Source organism: Micromesistius poutassou (assembly GCF_964030765.1).
Source record: "Micromesistius poutassou genome assembly, chromosome: 5".
Taxonomy (NCBI): Eukaryota; Metazoa; Chordata; class Actinopteri; order Gadiformes; family Gadidae; genus Micromesistius; species Micromesistius poutassou.
This window is the reverse complement of record NC_140275.1, coordinates 18222044-18239957: the sequence shown is the minus strand read 5'-3', so window position 1 is coordinate 18239957 and position 17914 is coordinate 18222044. Positions and strand designations below refer to the sequence as shown.

General features: G+C 49.8%; 1 protein-coding gene across 4 annotated transcripts; it reads right to left on the bottom strand.

The window, feature by feature from the left end:
* Positions 1–945: 945 nt before the first annotated feature.
* On the bottom strand, positions 946–17625 carry specc1la (sperm antigen with calponin homology and coiled-coil domains 1-like a). 4 transcript variants are annotated; one of them, XM_084468606.1, is made up of 16 exons: positions 17492–17625; positions 12046–12214; positions 11832–11955; positions 10079–11745; positions 9477–9684; positions 9032–9105; positions 8364–8539; positions 7942–8123; positions 7279–7457; positions 6874–6964; positions 6177–6284; positions 5831–5987; positions 5501–5603; positions 4349–4465; positions 4135–4194; positions 946–3759 (listed from the first exon to the last, which is right to left on the bottom strand). In XM_084468606.1, exons 2-16 carry the CDS (start codon positions 12175–12177, stop codon positions 3670–3672), a joined length of 3468 nt encoding a protein of 1155 aa, XP_084324732.1. In that variant the 5' UTR covers positions 12178–12214; positions 17492–17625; the 3' UTR covers positions 946–3669. The 4 variants fall into 4 exon arrangements, with proteins under 4 accessions (XP_084324732.1, XP_084324733.1, XP_084324734.1 ...); XM_084468607.1 differs by having other exon boundaries at positions 6177–6266; XM_084468608.1 differs by having other exon boundaries at positions 7279–7403.
* Between the last annotated feature and the right edge of the window lie 289 nt (positions 17626–17914).

The following is a 17914-nucleotide window of genomic DNA, read 5'->3' as shown; positions in this document are numbered from 1 at the left end:
ATAAGACAGTACATCAAATGTAAAAGTTACTTTATAAATATATTTTTCAGCATTTAGAACGAACAATTTATATTAGTAAACCTACCTTTTCTTCACCAGTACTTCCTCAAAAAGAGAGGAGAAAATGTGTAATAAAATCCGCCACCTCAAATATGTGACCGACTGTGCCAGCAGCCTGTTTCTTAATGAGATGCTGTGACGCTCTGCTCCAATAACCCGCTGCTGCTCAGCCTGTTTCTTAAAGAGATGCTGCTGCTCAGCCCATTTCTTCATGAGAGGCTGGTGCTCAGCCTGTTTTTTAATGAGATGCTGGTGCTCAGCCTGTTTCTTAATGAGATGCTGGTGCTCAGCCTGCTTCTCAATGAGATGCTGGTGCTCAGCCTGTTTCTTAATGAGATGCTGGTGCTCAGCCTGTTTCTTAATGAGAGGCTGCTGCTCAGCCTGTTTCTTAATGTATCCTGGTGCTCAGCCTGTTTCTTAATAAGATGCTGGTGCTCAGGCTTGGACTGAGAACGTGACAATGTCATGCATGTAATGGGACAATGGATTCTGTGAAGGAATCAATATATTTATCCCGAAATCTGTTAAACGTGTGTAGATGAGTTTAGCAGAAGTCTTTCCCACTCATGATTCATCTTTCGATTTCCAAGAGCGACCTCTTCATGCATGACATAAACCAACATCTAACCTACCGCATATTAATCAGCCTAGGCTAGATGCCACACTGATAAACTCAGTGAAGGGTTAGGGTTAGTAAAATATACTGAATGTAATAAGGTTGAAAATGTTAAATATGTAAATAAAAAGGTATTGTAGGCCTAATCTTATGGAAAAAAAAGATTCATTTGTATGGTAAATCAGGCCTGACCCAAAGAAAAAACAAAATGCAAACTCAAGGAATACTTCCTTCAAGAGAAACTTAAACAACAATACCTTTATTTCAAATTGTCCTTTATTATTATTTCCAAGAAAAGAAAGCAATATAAATAAAGAAACAGCTTGTTTCACCTTGGATAATCATAATGTTGTGCACTTAATAGCTTAGTCCATTTGAAACACTCCCTGATCTCCACATGGATCAAGGCACCATGGGCCGACCGGAGCCAACAGGAAGACCTCCGTTCTGCATTAGCAGGCAGTACAGGACGCTGGCCTCGTGGGTTTCACTGGAAATGTCATGGATTCCTCAGAGCATTAGTTATAAAAAAAAAAAGCAGATAAGTTCACACCAACATTAACCTAAATCACATTCGTTTCTCTCTGCACTTCAAACAAAACACGGATTGGTTTGTTTTCCCGGCTCATGATGGTCACGGTGACAGTACCTTTTGGTAAAGTAGAAGTTGTCAACTTTGAATGAGCTCTTTAAAAGATCTTTGTTCTGTTCAACAGCTCTATTCCAAGCTCACCAATACAAATGTGTTTAAATGTGTTTTTACAAATTATATATATATTAGCATATTAGCATATTCTTTCAGAGGCAACAGAATGTACGAGGCAAAAGTGGTTTGGCGCACATTCCCAACCAATGGCACGTTGATGAATGGCGACATACAGTAACCTAACCTAACCTATCATTGCCACTATGATCATACCTCCTTAAATACATCACAAAATGAATACATATATATGTCACTTCAAATGATCGGTGGATGAATGTCTCTCTGGCTTTGATTGTGAGGGAGATTCAGGACTGTGCTTCTGAAAGGAAGGAGGAGTCGTTATATTAGTTCCATCGACCTTCCAGTCCCCTGGAACCAAAGGCCCCCCTCTGACCCCCTAGAGGCCAGGCAACATCAGGTCTCGGTTTGTACAGAGAACATGGCTGGGAGTCTTGACATACATTCCCATTGGTTCATACTAGAGGGTACAAGGCAGTCAATGAATACAGAAAGAAGGTTCAGTCAGTGCAGCTTGTATGCCACCTTTCTGGGTGGGCTGCATGCCAATAAATACAATGAGTTAGTAGCAGAGGAACAAGAAGCAGGGGGTGGATAATGTTCCTTATCTAGGTGGGACCGTTCAACACTGGGCCAAAATAAAGAGTTCAGATATTTATAATCATACAAAGCTATCCACCAACCACCAAAGTAGGCCAGGAGCCACAGGCCAGCCCACCGCTCTTCCTATTGCTGTGTGTGTGTGTGTGTGTGTGTGTGTGTGTGTGTGTGTGTGTGTGTGTGTGTGTGTGTGTGTGTGTGTGTGTGTGTGTGTGTGTGTGTGTGTGTGTGTGTGTGTGTGTGTGTGTGCGCTATATTGAGGCGTTCAGGGAAATCTAGATGTGTGACCTTTATATTATAATAAAGAAAGTGACTTTTATAACTAGGAGAGTGATAATGAAGCTTTGTCCCACCGCCCCCCAATGGGGCCAAGCACTAAGAATCTGACAGGAAACAACAAACCAGTTCACAGATCAGAAACACAATATCTCAACCAGGGAAGAATAGCAATCACACTATTATTGGCAAGCAAACCTAGAATCTAAACAATGAAGTCATCATCTTCATCATCATCATCTTCATCATCTTCTGTCTGGTCCTGTGTGGGGGTCTAGTCCTGTGGGGAGGGGGGTCTGGTCCTGAGGGGAGGGGGGTCTGGTCCTGTGTGGTTCTGGTCCTAGGTGCCGAGCAGAAGGACCTCTTCCCAGATGGCTGAATTGAACCCTAGCTCTGTGGTGGAGCTCCGTGAGGAACCCAGAGGTCCGTCCTCCCAACGGAGCTCCACTGATTGACCTCTTCAGAATGCCCCAGTGTCTGCTTGAAAAAAACAACATAAAATGATGGGCCTGTAGTCCCGGTTGTAGTTCCGTTTGTTGATCCCCCAAGCCATCCTCAAATCACTCAGACAACCTGGAACATATTTGGCAACGCACAGAATCCTGGCTTCTAGCTGAAGGTCTCTTGATGGACTGGCTCCGCAGAGCCCCTCCCTCCCTGCATCCTGCAACATGTTGGCTCAGGCACTTGATCCACTAGACTGGAGCCTCTGTGACCACACAGGAAGACTGAAGGCAAAAAAAGGCTGTAGATATTTATATCCATCATGGTCATCCCCGAGTCCTTCTGCAGCCCCCCTCAAAACATTCAAGAGTTATTTCAACTCATGTAGTGTGTCGAGTAATACCTCCAAAATCCAATGGAAAGGTATTCCTTTTCAAAGATCAGCCTGGGGGGGGCATCTAGTGCAGGAGGAGGAGGAAGGTGAGGAGGAGGAAGGTGGGCGTCACCAGGGCTGTGCTAGAGACATGTCACCGTGTTGAAGACACTCAAGTCTAGTTTGTCTCCTAAAGGACACGTCCTGAAAGCAGAGACTTTCTGCAAGGCCTCGACTAAACAATAGTAATAATAGTAACCATAATACTTGGGTTCCCCAGAGACGATGGTGTAGACGTGTAGCGGATGTTCCCACAGAGCAGGGCCAGCGACGACGGCGCCGTCAGAGTGTGTGTGGCTCGGGGACCTCTGTCAGGTCTCTGGGCTGCTCCTAGTGGAGCCACTCTGCCCTGGTAGCGTAAGCAGTTGAAGCTAACCAAATGTATCACACCCGCCCCCCCCCCCCCCCCCCCCCCCCGGCGACCCTCCACGGCCGGGCTGGCCTGTGGGCAGCGGGGACAGGGTGGTGCAGTGCAGGGGGCTGTGGGACGGCGGACGACTAGGTGCTGAGGGGAGCTCAGGTCTCAAAGTACTTGTAGATGGCCGTCACGTAGGTCATGACGCTCTGCCAGTCGGGCCTCTCTGAGCGCACCATCTCGTTGAGGTCCTGCAACAGGAAAAGACACACGATGAGACGGGTCAATGCTGACCCTGATACACTCATTATATGCACGGTATAGTAAAGAAAAGTCCTGTACCGATAGGCTAAAATACGTTGTGGCGGGGACTCTTTGTTAAGTAATTCAGAGACGTTCTTCTTGGGGAGCGTGCAAACACATTTCTCTCTCTGTGTCTCTCGCTCCCTGTGTCTCTCTCTCTGTGTCTCGCTCTCCCCCCCATGTCTCTCCGTGTCTCTCTCTCTGTGTCTCGCTCTCCCCCCGTGTCTCTCCCACCGTGTCTCTCTCCCCGTGTCTCTCTCCCCGTGTCTCTCTCCCCGTGTCTCTCTCCCCGTGTCTCGGGGCGACGCGGACATGAAGCTCACCAGAGTGCATTTGATTCCCACACTTTCAGCTGCCTGGAAGGCTAGAGTGAAGTTCCTCCTCTGTGGAGAAGAGCAGAGTTTCAGGTTAGCAGCAGCTTCAACTGCACCGTATTGCACCGTGTCTCTGACTTCTGATCACGATGTTGGTGGCCTGAGGCTACGGTGCATCAAGACATGTTAGACAACATGACAGGTGACTGATGGAGGTCCTTGCCTTCTCCGGGCTGCTGAGCTCCTGGTAGGGGATGTGGGCGGGCAGGTAGGTGTGCAGCATGGCGCAGAACGCCAGCCCGTCGTTCCAGCTGCTGCTGAAGTTGGTGATGTCGATGTTCTGGAAAACAAACACCAACTGAATAAACACAAAGGGGCTTCGGTCTCAGAGTGCTGCTCCATATTTATGGCATTATCAGGCCGGTCTTACATGATAGATTGAGCGCAGGATGATTTGACCCCAACTTCCATTTACTGCACAATCCTCAAGTCATACTCATCATACATCTAGGTGGACACACCCACCTGTGATGTCAGAAGCTGCACATTTTCAGAACAAAACAGCTTGTAATGGCTAATCACACTCACACCTGGTGCTATATGTCCCCTTTATAACACAAAACAGAGGCGTCAATAAATCATCTGCTGAAATCAAGACATGGACTGGATATTGAGGGTGTCTGTCACTCTGCCAGCAGTTGTGTTTGTCCTGCATTTACTTTTGGCCCTGCTGTTTATATTACCAACAGAGCAGCGCAGACACAAACTCCTACAGACAGCGGTTCTGCTGTCACAACAAGGTGTGGCGCGAGAACATCAAACCTCTGCTACAACTAAAAAGTAGAATACCTGCATGTCTTCTGCACACGCACCCAAACAATCAGCTCAATGTGGCTCACTTCCTGGAGAGGACCAGGTGAGCCATTAGCCTTGGCAACCATATGGTCACGGTCAAAGAAGGAGGGGACATCTATTTTCAATGCGTTGTATGCAGAGACGACCGCCTCCCAGGGCGGAAGAGAAGGCAAACAAAGCCTCTTGTGGGTCAGTGTTCACACATCTGCTCTCCACAACATGTTTGAACAGCCATTTGCTGACGGCTGGAACAGAATTAGGGTCAGCACTAAGTGGGCATAAACACTGAGGAACCAGCAATAACCAGCTCTTCCCCCCACAGAGCTGCTGAGGAAGAGACTCGATGGCTCCTAGCTTGGGGGGGGGATTGAACACATTCATTTCAGGGAAATGCGTGGGCATCCCCCCGCCCCCAAAGATCACAGATTAACCAGGCACAGTCGGGTGGAGGTCATCAGCCAGCGGGTGGTGCTGCGGTAATGAGGGGCAGTAGATGAGAGACGGAGAGGAGTCCTCCTACCTGGTAGCCTTCAGTCTTCTTCTGGCACCACTTCAGGAGAGCGTTTCGTTTGGAGCCGCCGTACTCTCTGGCCAGAGCTGACAGGGGATCCTTCCTCTCCTCTCTAACACACACACACACACACAAACACACAGTTTCTTTGACTGCATTAAGGTTGGTTTTTGGCGGCAATGACCAGTCAAGCTCTGCGAAGCAATCGTTAACCTGTTTTGGTTCCGCGTCGTATTTACGTGTCGCTATGCAATTCATCGCCACAACGGTAGAGGGAGCTATGTTTTTTGTAAAGACTGACGTCCGACCAACCGGTACGGAGCAGGGAGGGGCTGGTACCTGAGTCGGCCGCGCGTGGTGGGGGTGACAGAGGCGGTGGGCGAGGAGGAGGAGGAGGACATGGAGGAGGCGGAGCCCAGAGCCAGCAGGGAGGTGGGGGCCGCACCGTCGGGGGCCGACTTGTCCCGCTTCATCTCCTCGCTGCTCCTACGGGAACCTGGTGGGACAAACAGAGCACAGGATGAGACGCGCACACACACACACACACACACACACACACACACCTCCTATCACGAGTTTACTGGTTCACTATAGATCAACTTTATACATTTAGTTCATTTTGATGGTGCCGCTCAGTTCACACTGTATGACATGCTGTCAATCACACGGTACTGATTGTACGGACCCGAGATGGCCTTTGAGGGGTCCATGGTGGAGACCCTCTGGAGGACGGCCGTGGTCCGGCCGGAGGACGGTCCCCTGAGGAGGTGGTCCGCTGGGGACACAACACAGGCTGTTACCACACACACACACACACACACACACACACACACACACACACACACACACACACCATGTTACCGGCGTTCAAGGAAAGTTCTCAGCCCTTCAAGCTAAAAAAAATAATAAATAGATGACTGTTTGAGATGGAAAACAATAAATTAGAGGGAAAAGTAAACAGTCAGAGACGGCCATTGGTTGAGTCAGCACGTTCACACAGAGCACTTGAACCAGTCTCTGGTGGGACTGGAGCCAGACCCCCTCTCCTTAGTCAAGATTACAATAAGATTCTGGAGGAAGACAGGAACTTCCTCCTACAGACACACACCGAGACAGACACACAGACAGAGCCACAGTCACACAGAGACACAGTCACGCAGAGAAAAACACACAGAGACAGAGCCACACAGACGAAACAGGCAGTGAGAGAGAGAGAGAGAGAGAGAGAGAGAGAGAGAGAGAGAGAGAGAGAGAGAGAGAGAGAGAGAGAGAGAGAGAGAGAGACACACACACACACACATCTTTCATGGAAAGGCCTTGATTATCAGAGAAGATACGCTGAGGCAAACTGTGTTTCAACCATCAGACAGTCGGCTGTCTACCTGGCATGGTGATGTCCGTGTAGCTGGGCCTCTTGTCACTCAGCGAGGAGAGCGGCTTGGACGAAGACATGGACCCAGAGATAGAGTGTCTCTGTAACAGCAGAGTTTCACTTTTACCACAACATCACATGGTTACCACCATTCTACAGCTACAGCACTACGACACAGTGGTTACAAATGGCCATGACTACAATTCTGGGGGCAATGGAGTCCATGGAACACTTGATCAACTTCAATGGAACAAGACGCCAGATGGGTACTGGAGTGGCATCAAACCAACACAGCCTTACTTATATCTAAACAGTGTGTCCTCCATATTTGGAGACACCCCCAGCGGACTCTCAGGCCATCTAGATGAAGCCTGCAGCCCACAGGTCTGACCATCAGCCTGCAAATCAACCGTACCTGAATGGGGGAGACTGCAGCGGCGGGGGGGGTCTTCAAGGGGCTGGGGCTCAGAGGGGTGCGTGGGAGCTGGGCGGGGGGGACGGGCGCCGTTGGAAGAAGGACGACGGCGTTGGAGGCGGGACCTGCAGCAGAACCAGAGGGGGCGGGGCCTTCGTCACCGTCGCATGGATCTAGGTCTAGGAGGACAAACATGCCATTTCTAGATGGATCCAGGTCTAGAGGACAAACACACTGTTTCTAGATGGATCCAGGTCTAGAGGACAAACACACTGTTTCTAGAGGCTGAACCACAGTCGAAGATTCCCTGGTGGACCACTCATCACATCCAACTCCAGGCTCTACAGTCCACAGTTTCCACAGAGCTTTAACACGAGTGAGTTCATATACAAATGCTCTGTTGCCCTTTTGTGAATGACCATGTGATGGAAACTATTTAAAAAAAAAAAATAAAATGCTGATGAATATTCAAAGAAAAACAAAGTGATATCGTTAAGAACCATGTACTCAACACCTCTTTAATTGCCATACAAATGACTGAAGATGATGAGCATAAAACATTTTAAATAATAACCACCTCCCCCCCTGACGCCCAGCCCCCTGACACCCGAGCCCCTTGACTGGAGGCCAGGTAAGCATAACAACAAGCGGAGGTGGTCCTACATTCACAGGGCGGGCCGCTCTGCGAGGCGCTGTCGAAGCTCTTGATGAGGGTCTTGACGGTGGGCGAGGGCTCCGAGGAGGTGGAGGAGCGGCGGCTCAGACCCATGCCCTGGCGCAGCGCCGCCAGGTCTCGCTCCACCGCGTTCATGTAGTTGTACACGCGGCCGCGCTCCTCGTCCTGCCTGCACACAGGAAGGGAGCGGGATTAACGACCCTGACGACCTCCAGTGACCCCCGGTTACCCCCCCCCGGGTAACCGGGAGAACGAAGGACGGTTCTCCAAACTAGTAGAATCTGTTAGAGCTCCCCTATTTCCTTATTGATCATTGAGCTTCATTTAGAAACATGCCATCGGTACATAGGCACTACAACTCTTTCTCTTGATTGAGAAACTGCCATCGTGTCCTCAGAGGACGTCTTACTTGCGGCTCTTGACCTCGTCCAGCTCCTTGCCCAGCTTCTCATTCTTCTCCTGGGACTCCTGCAGCCGGCGCCGCAGGTCCCCCATCTCCTCCTGCGCCTCCGACTTGATGTCGTTAGCGATGACCACGGCGGTCTGCAGGTCCGCCTGGAACTGACGCCACTCCATCGACTCCTCCTGCACACACACACATAATAATCCAATGATTAACGATACAGTTGTCATCTTGAACTGAAAATTTTTGGAGTAACACACACACACACACACACACACACACACACACACACACACACACACACACACACACACACACACACACACACACACACACACACACACACACACACACACACACACACACACACACAATTTCATGTAGCTTTTGCAATATTGCTGCTGGTGGTTTCTTTTTCATTAGCGGCCCATAGTTGATGTGAGCTTTCTGGGATTTCAGTGGACAGGATGACCTTGTGTTATGCTTGTGCTCATGTGATGAATAAAATACTTGGTGTTTTGACCTCACATTTTCCAGTGGAATTCCTTTGACTTTCATGCGGATGGGTTTGGGAGGTTGGGGAATACTTTCCGAACACATAAGAGCGTGGTCAGGAGCTATAACCCGTTCTGCTCATTTTGTGACAGAGGTCAGAGGTCATGAACCAAGCTCACCCTTAATCTGCGATGTAGAATCTTGATCTCCCTCTCCATGTCGTGCTTCTGGTCCTGAAGCTTCTTCACAGAGTCTAGGGAGACAGAGGGAGAGACAGAGAGAGAGAGAAAGGAAGAGAGAAAGGGAGACAGACACAAAGATAAAGATTGGGCACAGAGACAACAAGTGGATATTTTTTGAAAGATATCCATTGTTATCAACTTGTAATTGTTCTATTTGACGTATTGATGGAGAGATAGATATTCTTAATACTCTCCAGGTCGCTGACGATGAGGTCGTCATGCAGCCTGACCCCAGACCCCTGACCCTCACTCACTCTCCAGGTCGCTGACGATGAGGTCGTCATGCAGCCTGACCCCAGACCCCTGACCCTCACTCACTCTCCAGGTCGCTGACGATGAGGTCGTCATGCAGCCTGACCCCAGACCCCTGACCCTCACTCACTCTCCAGGTCGCTGACGATGAGGTTGTCGTGCAGCTTGACGGCGCGGTGCTGCTCCACCTCGTCCTCCAGCTCAAAGATGGTCTCCTTCATGTCGGCCACGGCCGCCTCCTTCTCCGCCAACTCGGCCCGCTGCTGCTCCACCACCCGCTCCGTCTCCTCCATCTGCCGCTGCACCTGCTGCTGGAACCCCTGGTACTCCTGGTCCAGCTACACACACACACACACACACGTCTTAACGAGCAGCGCTTGATTACCTAATGAGCAAACATGGAGTCCCCAGCCACACTGGAGATTCATCATCCCAGTCAACACACAGATTCATTACGATGCATGACCGCGTGGAGAGGATGAATGCAACAATTTTCATTATAACTTCATATATATATCATGTTAATTACAACCGGTTATTTTTGGTGAAATCAGTGCTCATAGCATGCCAACAAACACATTTCCACCAACCACAGACCTAGATTTCTGTGTGCACTCCTGGAACGCTTAAAGCCTCTCCTTCCCTCTACAGTGAGGTGTAGCGCTCCCTCTTGATTAAGAGAGAGATGAGATGTATTCACAGGGTATACACCGGGTGTGGGCAGGGACCTACCTTGCCGAGCGCGTCCTGCATCCGGCTGAAGTCGTCGTGGGCGTGTCCCAGCTCCGCCTGCATCTTGGCAGCCTTGGCCTCCGCCTCCTCCTTGTCCAGGCGCACGGCCTCCAGCAGCAGGCGGATGTCGTTCTTGTCGCCCGCTGTGTGGACGGAGTACATCTCCGCCACCTTCTGCCTCTCCTGCTCCAGCTGGGCACGGCAGCGCTGCAGCTCGGCCTGGTCGCTGCCCACCGCCGCCTGGTACTCCTCCAGGGCCGCGCCCATGGCCGCCCGGCCCTGCCGCTCGGACTCCATCACGCGCTCCATCTGGTGGTTTCGCTCCTTCAGGGCGCCAATCATCTCCTGGGCCTCTGCGTTGTCCTGCTCCGCCATCTTCAGCGTGTTGGAGAGGTGCTGCTGCACGCCCAGCAGCTGCTCCCGCTCGAAGCGGGCGTTGTCGGCCAGGTCCACGTAGCGCTGCTCCAGCTCCATGTAGCGGCCGCTCTTGATGTCCTCCTCCAGCGTGTAGGACAGGTGGTGCTGCTCCAGCAGCGAGCGCAGGTACTCCAGCTGCCGGCCGTACTGCTCCAGCTTGTCGCTCTGCTGGCACAGGGAGTCCATCAGGATGAGCTTCTCCTCGCCCAGGCGCTCGTTCTCCCCGTTCAGCTCCTGGGTGATCTGCTGCAGGTCCGACAGCTCCTGTAGCGTGGCCTGCAGCTCCTCCGCCGTGCTGTGCTGGTTCTCCTCCATCTGATGGATGCGCTCCGTCAGGCGGGCCACAGAGACATCGCTGGCGGAGCCACCACCCGAGCCGCCGCCCCCCCGCCGCGAGCGCCCGCGGCTGGCCGCGCTCTCCGACTCGGAGGAGGACGAGGCGCCGGAGGGCGCGTCCAGGGCGTCGTCGCTGGACGTGACCGCCTGGTAGACCTCGCTGGACTCGCTGTCCAGGTTGTCGGCCGAGCCGCCGTGCCGCCGGCCCGTCAGCAGGTCCTCCAGGGAGCCCGGCGCCGAACCCTCCACCGAGGATGTCAGGGTGCCCGTGCCCCCGCCGTCGCTCTGCCCGCTGCCGGCCGCGGGGTCCGGGCTCTGGGAGGGATAGCCGAACATCTTCTCTGTGACCTCCAGCCGCTGCTCCAGGGAGAAGCCCAGGGCGTTGAGCCGGTCTTTCAGCATGCGGTTCTCGCTCTTCAGCAGGTTGAGCTCCACCCGGATGGCCTGGTTCTGCTCCTGCAGCAGGAGGAGGGTGGACTCCACGTCTGCCGCCGTGATGGCCGACACCGGGGGCTTCTCGTCCTCTCCGGCCACCTCTGGGGGTGCCACCTCCTCCTCCTCCTCCTCCTCCTCATCCTGCTCCTCCTCCCCCCCCAGGCCCAGCTGTACCCTCATGTCCCTCAGCTCACCGCGCAGATGCAGGATCTCCACGTCTTTGCTCTTGGCCAGACCCAGCAGGTCCTTCACCTTGTTCTCCAGCGCCACCTTGTCGCTGAGCTGACCGTCCGACTTGGACTTACTCATGCGGCCCTCGGACTCCGCCAGGACCTGGCTGCGTGAGCGCTTGGCCTGGGCCGCATCCCCCGGCACCACCGCCTGCTTCTTGTTGGCCGAGGCCCTGGAGGGGCGCAGGCGGTCCCTAGTCGAGCTCGGCTCCTTGGAGGCGGAGGACGCCGCACGCTTGGCCGAGGCCCCTGGGTGGAGAGGAAGCCATAAGACGGTCAGCCTCAAACATCAGCAGCCGGCACATGAAGAACATAACTTTAAAGTAGTTGAGTACCTGAGCTGGTCTTGGGCTTGCCGTCGGTGCCGCTGGTCCCGGTGGAGGCGGTCCTCTTGGCCTTGCTGCTGGGTGCAGCGCCGCCTCCAGCCATGGCCGCTAACAAATCATCGTTGCTTTTAACCTGCGCACATTAATAGAGCTCATTAATACCCAATCAAACAAACAATGTGCAACAGCGGAGGCTGCGGCGAGGCCGTGAGTCGTGGGTTACCTTGGAAAGGGGTGCTGACGGGCCTGACTTCACGCCCGCTTTATTGGTGCCCCCACCGGCCGCCGTCGCCACCTCAGCCTTCCCCCGCTCGCAGCTTGCCTTATTTGCCGCCGGCCGTGTCGTCTTCTTCATACTGGGCGCTGTGATGCCCGTGCATTTACACCCCCACCTGAGAGGTAGAGAGGGACGGAGGAGAGTTCACTGACGTGGCATGTGGGCCAACATACGAGGAACTCGTATGTTGTGAGGAGGTGGTAGATCAGCTTGGAGCTCTAAAGACAGACGTATGGGAAGCCCCTGGCGGTCCGTCCTGTCTCAGAGAATGAAAGACTTGTTGTGGTGAGTGGGAGTGTGAAGGGGTGGATTTCCTGAGGGACCAGGCTTGAGTCATGACAAGTATGATAAGATGTTCTCTGTATTTTGCTGGAGGCTTGGGGGATCTATTCCAGATGTGAGGGCTTCCATTGAAAGATGAGCCACTAGAGGGCAGTCCAGAGGTTATAATGGGTTCAGTCAAGATATGTGATACAACTCTAACTCTAAATCATATTTGTGTTTGAGTTATCTAGAAAAGCGCTGGAGGTGCATTTAATGAAGAACGTATTGTGTAGATGGAATACAGCTGTATGAATACCATCGATCCAAAGATCCCCTCCGACTCCCGATCAACCAGGTGAAACACACACAGTCTTAAGGCTGATGTTTCACAGTAAGTCCTCAAGGACAAAGTGCTGCTTTGGCTCCTCCTTGGTAAAGGCAGGCTAGTGAGCGCTCTGGTGTTGTGAAGAAACAGTGGAAGACGTAATGCATTGTTCCTTCTCATAAAGACCCTACTGAGAGTGCTCACACCAGTACCAGCACTTGCCCAGAATGGATTCCTTTCCTCAACACTAAAAACCGGATTTCAGAACTGTTGATTCATAACAGATGCTTGTTGGTTACATAAGAAGAGGAAACGCAAACAAACAACTCAGTCTCCTGCCACAGCTTTCTGACATCATATGATATCATGTGACATCATGCACGCCTTTAACACGTTAATGTAGTGAGAGTTAGTCTTTAAACCACTAACCAAACAAGTAATGCCAAACACAGAGACAGAAAATTATTTACATTTCCCAAGCTTTGAGCAACCATTTAATAAATTACCAAAAAGTCTGGTCTGGCAGCCCCTGCAGACTATGGTGCTCATCACATCATGTCTAAAGCAAAGCGGTTCACCCTAACGGATGTGCCTTGAGCCAAGACTAGGTGCGTTTCTCGTTGAAATTTAAAGTCATATATGCCTGCTCCTTGCCTAGATGCCCTTGTTGCCATTGATCAAGAAAAGAGGTTGGTGACAAAAAGAAGACTGAATGCTTTTCTGTTGCTTTCTGAACAAGACACAAGGGAACCCAAGCAACCAATCATTTAACAGGCCATGATTTGCTGATGGCAAATATAATCCACACAAAACCAAATCATCTAATTTGAACTGCATTTGATACAAATAAAATAAAACTTCTGTAACAGCTTGCAGCTGTGTTTTCACTTGTGAACCAAGTTTTAATCCTAAAATCTGTGCTCTTTGTCCAACCTCTGACAGAAAGCACACAGAGCAGCCTGGCTTGTTCCACTTACTTTGCCAAGTACTTTTATTTTGTAGGTTTTTCTATAATCATTTTTAAATATTTTGGTTTGGGTCAAGGTTTATACCCAAGGTAAACCTGTGTCGAAACTGCTTAGCCAAGAATAAATATACATGGAAAATAGTCCCAAAAAGGAGTCTTTGGAGATGCAGTAAATCATTGACTTGGCGCAAAGGAACATGATGAGGCAGAGGGACACATATTGCACTGCAGTGTGCTCAGAAAGGTACACCTTGCAGGAAACTAAAATGACAAACTCTATAACAAACGTCAATGTTTATGATTAGTGGAGAGTGATTCGCTTTAGAACAAATCATTTGGATTGAAACATCCGTGTTTTAATTCTCTAGGGATCAACTGTCATTACCCTCATGGGAACTCCTATATTCATAGGCTACGAGAAATAAATGTACTTTCAAATGCACCAGAGAATTCAAACAAGCTTGTCTTAGTGCACAATATGAAGATAAGAAAGAGTACATGGTTGGCACCTGGCACAAATGCTTTCAGGTATATCCACACTTGACCGAATGGGTGTCAAGCATTGCTCAAGAGAGGTATAGCACACTTCAGCAAGAGCAGGACCAGAAGATCTTATCAATTTCCTCCTCACAGAAGACCTGTTGCCAACCATTGCTCAGATTGTAACGCGACTAAACTTTAAGTCACATACTCAATGTTTAAGTCACATGCCATATGGGGGGACTCCAGATGTGTCAGGCCAAATTGAAGGCGCCTGTACCAGCCCCCCCTTCCCTTAATGTCTCTCTGCTGGCCTGCTTCAGCTGTGAGCTGTGGCTCTGCTGCTAGGGAGGTCGTTTGCTCATTCCCAGCTGTGTTGAGCCTCATGGCTGGACTTAACAACCCTCCACACCCCTGCCCCTCCGGCCAACCATTCACACACAGCACTGGTTCATAGTAACAACAGCAGATGACTGAAACCAAGTCAAACATAGCAGAAATCTTAACTTGGAGATGGCTATAAACCCGAAGTTATGCCACTTTCTCCCTGGCAAGAAAAAGGCATTTATCGCATCTATATTTTACACCAAAGCTAATTAATGTCTGCTCATATGAATTTAACAATGATGTCATCACCTTAGTCCCACCTTAGCCAGATTGAGCTATCTATTTCTGCACTAATAAAGTACTGGCACGGCTACAAGCCTATCTTTACTGTGTTTGGTATGCGTGTCCGTGAGCATGTGCGTATGAAGGAGGCCGTTCCCAAAGGCACGTGTAAATAATTGTCTTTGAGTATTTTTCCAGGTTCCTGTCCTGACGTCAATGCTGCTTCACATGATGAAGAGCTAAGCTGGATGGAAGCCTATCTGCAGGAGCAGCTGGTGGAATGACCAGGAGCTCTGGAGGACCAGGCGCTCTTGAGGACCAGGCGCTCTGAACGGCCAGCAGGCCTTGGGACAGTCAGGACTGGGACCACTCGGGACAGAGTGAGCACTCTTTCACACCGTTCTCCCAAACAGGGACAGGCACTACTGGCTATGAATAAATAAAGCCAGTGCTTAACGCAGGCATGTGCTTTCTTTGTTAAGGTGTAAACCCAACAGGGGCCTAAAGCAACTATTGTGTGGCCCAAAGCCCTCCCTGCTAGGCGTGGGACTCTGAGGATCCAGTGCGTTCAGACATTCCACCTCATTTAGACTCACTTTAACAATACCTGACCTAAAACCAAAGCTGCTTCCACTTTGGTCAGTGGATCAAAGCCATCTACTATAATACTGCAGCCTTGAATAACTGCACAGTCTGATGTCAAAACTTGCTGTTAAGTGAGAAGGAGCCATTGTAAACAAAGAGACCTAATTATTCACCCTTGCAGAATGTGACACACAAGTGCGTTGTCGACTAGAATATACCAGAACCAAGAACTTGCTTGCTCTGCCTCCAATTAAGGAACTATAGCATTTGATTAACACTAAACGACATCATGGCTGTGATACAAACAGAGCAGGTGTGCATTGGTTTCTACAATCAGCTGAACAAAAAACAAAATTTTGTGTGTGTGTGTGTGTGTGTGTGTGTGTGTGTGTGTGTGTGTGTGTGTGTGTGTGTGTGTGTGTGTTCATCGTAATTGAATGGATGAGACAGAGACCGAGAGAAAGGAGTCAGCAGAAACAGTCCATATTGAGGGATGGGGGTACTCCTCACTTATAAAGGCCCCTCTCCATCCTTATTATTCCTCTAAACTACAGGGAGGTACTTCCTTCCCATAACACAAGCTTCCTGCCATGCCGTCTCTCGTAGGGGTGTGGGGAGGAGGAGAGGGGGGCTACTGGGAGGATGTGGGTACAGGGACAGAAAGGCAGCAGTATGCTCAGCACAGAGCAGACACTGTACATTACTTTTTCCTTTGCCATAAAAAAGCTGCCTGGAATCCAAACACTGTCTCATAGTCAAACCATCATAATTTCAATCATAAATGCAACTCACTGTATAATCCAATACAAGATAAGGTGCTTCTGGGAATTATATTTATACAAGTCTTTAATCATGTCATTTGCTCTGGGTCACATGGAGGATACGTTTCCAAATAAGGTCTTGTACTCTTATCTGTTGAGTCGCAAAATAAACTGCTGCGCAAACAGCCTCCAGGGAGACGTTGGAGGACTTTATAAAGAACATGATGTCAAGTACTGTGGCTAATCTAAGCATTCCACGAAGGTCCTAATCACAGACCTGGGGTCAGTTTTGGTAGTCAAGTAAAAGGGAATGAGGGGTAATCATAAACACTTGTTTCACACACTAAAAGGGTTAGCATAACGTTACAAACCACGATTCATTGAAGCTGAATAAAGGTGACGCAGGGATTACAACGAGCCGGTCAATATGGAGGCTCGTTGGTCTCTTCAGAGACCCCCAGTCCACTAGCAGCTAGGTAGTTATGGAGAAGGTTACTTGGCCCCTGGACCAGTAGCAGCTAGTTAGTTATAGAGAAGGTTGCTTGGCCCCTGGACCAGTAGCAGCTAGTTAGTTATGGAGAAGGTTTCATGGCCCCTGGACCAGTAGCAGCTAGTTAGTTATGGAGAAGATTTCTTGGCCCCTGGACCACTAGCAGCTAGTTAATTATGGATAAGGTTTCATGGCACCTGGACCACTAGCAGCTAGTTAGTTATGGAGAAGGTTTCATGGCCGTCACAGAAAACAGGGCTCTCCCTGGGATCAGTAGGTCTGTGGACCACTGGACCCTGCGGAGGTCTTCACCAACTACCCCACTCTCATTATATGTAGCACTAACGTTTGATTAGATATGTTAGACATGGTGATGTATTATACAAGTTGTGATTATAAATGCTGGGGTTGAGGGCAAAGTGTCTTAATATGAGAGTAACGGTAACATTACTTAGCATACGACAGTTTATGTTTATATATACACACACACACACACACACACACACACACACACACACACATATATACAGTATATACATATATCGTTAGCAAGTTATCCTGGTATTCAAGTCTATAATGCTGACATCGTAAGTCACATTGTTTCATGTGTTAAGATGCCAAGTTACTTCAAAGCAGTCCTAGTTAGCAGGTTGAGCTAAGATCTAAACAGAGTCGAACAACACTTTAATACATCTTTTAACAAATACACCAACATTTAATATTTGGCATTTAACAAGCCCTCGCCTGGGAAAGCTTTCCTCGTCCATGTATTCTGATAAAAGGAGCGCAGAGACCATAACGTTGTTCTGCCTGCTAGCATTGTTAGCGTAGCCAGTCGGTTAGCTTAGCCAGTATAGAACAACAAGGTCCCGTTTTCAGAAAGATTCCTTACTTTAAGTAAGATTCCTTACCCTAAGTCCCTGGTCCCCTTTAACTGGAGGCGGTAACACTGAATGTTGGTCTACAGCATGTTACAGAGAGCTAAATCCCACACGGTCACCAGCCTGGGACGGTCCGGGGTCGGGGAGCACCAGTCTGGGGTGGGTCGGGGAGCACCAGCCTGGGACGGTCCGGGGAGCTTCGAAACGTCAGCTGGTCGGGGAACACTGAACGCTTCTGCCTCCTTGAGTTCATTACCTCGTCGCACAATAATCAGCACCACGTCACAGAGTGTATATTATTATATTTTATTATATATATCTATATATAATATCTATATCTATATCTATATATAATATCTATATCTATAGATATGTGGATATATATTACATACATTATATATGTATGTGATTATAAGGATCACAACCTGCCCTGTTGAAGGCCTAGTGCACTCT